Source organism: Orycteropus afer, unplaced genomic scaffold (genome assembly GCF_000298275.1).
Source record: "Orycteropus afer afer isolate SDZICR_OR568_19922 unplaced genomic scaffold, OryAfe1.0 scaffold00112, whole genome shotgun sequence".
In the NCBI taxonomy this organism is placed as follows: Eukaryota; Metazoa; Chordata; class Mammalia; order Tubulidentata; family Orycteropodidae; genus Orycteropus; species Orycteropus afer.
This window is the reverse complement of record NW_006921699.1, coordinates 8587780-8590630: the sequence shown is the minus strand read 5'-3', so window position 1 is coordinate 8590630 and position 2851 is coordinate 8587780. Positions and strand designations below refer to the sequence as shown.

The 2851-nt window shown below is 38.4% G+C and overlaps 1 protein-coding gene across 1 annotated transcript in view; it reads left to right on the top strand.

Moving 5' to 3' along the window:
- The window catches only part of LECT2 (leukocyte cell derived chemotaxin 2), a 14643-nt gene extending 12333 nt beyond the window's left edge, over window positions 1–2310 (top strand). Inside the window, exon 4 of the mRNA XM_007943781.2 lies at window positions 2144–2310. Coding sequence (XP_007941972.1) covers window positions 2144–2310 — 167 coding nt within the window. The remainder of the gene's footprint in view (window positions 1–2143) is intronic.
- Window positions 2311–2851: the final 541 nt, after the last annotated feature.

Genomic DNA, 2851 nt, shown 5'->3' with positions numbered 1-2851 from the left:
ATATATATATATATATATATATATATAAGTCTGTTTCTATTGTGTTTTATTAGTCAGTTTGTCAGTCTTGCACAAATACCACAGTCAATTAATTTAACTTTAAAATATATCTTGATATAGGGTAGTGTCAATCTTTCAACTCTATTCTTTCAGATTGTCTTGGCAATTCTTGGCCCTATGCATTTCCAAATAAATTATAGAATCAGTTTGTCAATTTCCACCAAAAATCCTTCTAGGACTTTGATTGGGATTTCATTGAATATACAGATCAGTTTGAGAAGAACTGGCATCTTTAAAGTAGTGAGTGAGTCCTCCAATAACGAATATGTTATATCTTCCATTCATTTAGATCTTCTTTCATTGTTATATTAGTAGTTGTTTCATTAGTTTTCAGTGTGTTTTTGTTGTTGTTATGTGCCATCTAGTCGGACCCAACTTTTAGCAACCCTCCTTGGGTTTCTGAGGCAGTATCACTACGGCAGTAGATTGACCAACCTTCCTTCCAAGGAGTGGCTGGTAGATTTGAACTGCCAGCTTTCTGATTAGCAGTCAGATGCCTTAGGCACTATGCCACCAGAGCCTTACTTATGTCTTTGTCCACTGGACCTGTCTGCACTGAGCACTGTGTGAATGTCTCCATTCTGTTTATTTCTCTCCTGTAGTTTCTGCTTTGCATAGATGGTTTCTGTGTAATTTGGTGCATGGATAGTTTTAAATTTTATCTTCATTGTGAATTGTTATCTTTTAGCATTATAAATCTTTTATCCTGTTTCAGTAAGTTTGAGTCTGAATTCTGTAACAGGATCATAATCATGGCTTTGTGCAAAAACGGCAAGGAGGCCACATGTTCTGACCTCCTCTAATCCCACAAGAGGAAGGCAGAATCACCATCAATAGCACAAGGCCTATTCCTACAAGGCCAGACATGCTGCCTCCCTCCAGCCCTTTCACTAACCGTTCCTCCCAAAGCACCAACCACCTCTCCTCTGGGTTCGATAATTCGCTGCAGTGGCCACACAGAACTCATGGATTACGGGGTTTATTAGGGAAGCACCAGGCTACAACTCAAGTTCAGGAAGAACGCTCAGTCTCTCCCAGCCCACTGTCCCTCAGCCAACAGTCTCTCACAGTCTCTTTCCCAGCAGTGCTGGTCCCTCGGTGTCTCACTCAGCAATGTGTGTCTCTTGCGTCTCTTTCCCAGCAGCACGTGTCTCTTTCAGGGGTGTGTGTCTCTTTCGGCAGCACGTCTTCCTCAACCAGCAGTCAGAGAGAGAGTTCTGCCTCTAGGAGGCCTCCTTTTGAGCCCAGCAGGGTGGTCAAACTAGCCAATCATAGCATCAGAACTCTAAGCACCTGAGAGAGAGTGGGAACCTCCCAGAACATTGTATTGTGCCACACCCAACAGAAATACTCCACGTGGATAACATTTACAATCAGGAGCTCCTCAGTTGCTCATTCCACCACTGAGTTTACAATGACTTATGGGTAGAAAAGTCATACAAAGTAATTTACTACACCGCACTTTGTTATTACTTTCATTTGCTTGATAAATATTTATCTGGCTTTTTAGCCTTTGGGGTCACTGAATTTTATTGTGTAACATATAAAGTTGGGTTTTGTTTTTCACACCAATATGAAAATATTTTTAATAGGTGAATTAAGCTTGTTCATGTTTATTGATATGACTATTTGGCTCCAACTCTGCCATATTGTTTTATATTTACTGATTATATTAACTGTGTTTATTTGGTATGTCTTCTTGATTTAAAAAAGAATTTTTTTTGGCATTTAGGAAGGTTTGTTTTTTTTTGCTCCAATTACTTGCATTATTCTTTATCTTAAAATCTAATAAGTTTATCGCAAATATCTCAGAGTTCATCAACTTAGTCTTTTCCTGCTGGTCTTCAATGACTTTATTCACTTGATTCTATTTTTCTTTGGGTATCTTGTACTTTACTCTTCATTTCTGATATGATTTTGCCAGTTTCTTCAATTCCTTGTTCAATTAACCTGAGTTAATTGCCTGAGTTCAATTAACTTCCTTTTCCTTTTGTTTTTTGTCCATTTCTATTCTTAGTTTTTGAATTTCTGGTTCAAGCTTTCTAAATCCCAGGTAATAAAAAAAATTATTTATTTTCCCTAGGTTTCTGTATCAAAGTGTTCTACATTAAGCCAGTTAAGTATAAAGGTTCTATCAAGAAGGGCGAAAAACTGGGAACTCTACTGCCCTTGCAAAAGGTTTATCCTGGCATACAATCCCATGTGCACATTGAAAACTGTGACATGAGTGATCCTACCATGTACCTGTAAATGGAAAACAAATGATCGGATCTTCTAAAAAAGAAAGTTGTCTTAAAAACTTGGATGCATAGCCTATTTTTCAAGGTTTGTATTCAAATAGAAATATAATGAATGCAAGAAAGAAAACGGTATTTTGATTTCAACTAATTGTGACTTTGTTTTGTGTGTGTGTGTGTATTCTTTATTGTGGTAAACAAATATATAACATTTGCTATTTAACAATTTTTACATTTATAATTTAATGCAAATTCTTTTTGATGTTTGGGTGTTGACTAGCTTCTCCAGGCTCTCTGATCTTTTTCTGTCAACTATAGGATCTAGGGGGAGCTCTGGTAGCATAGTGGCTAAGACACTTGCCTGCTAACCAGACGGGTGGCGGTTCAAACCCACCAGCCACTCCTCGGAAGGAAGGTTGGGCAATCCTACTTCCGTAGTGATACTGCCTCAGAAACCCAAGGAGGGGTCACTATGAGTCGGGTTTGACTCGACGGCACATAACAACAACAAGAAGTTAGCCCAGGAGTGACTAGGGAAAGGCCGCATAGATTTA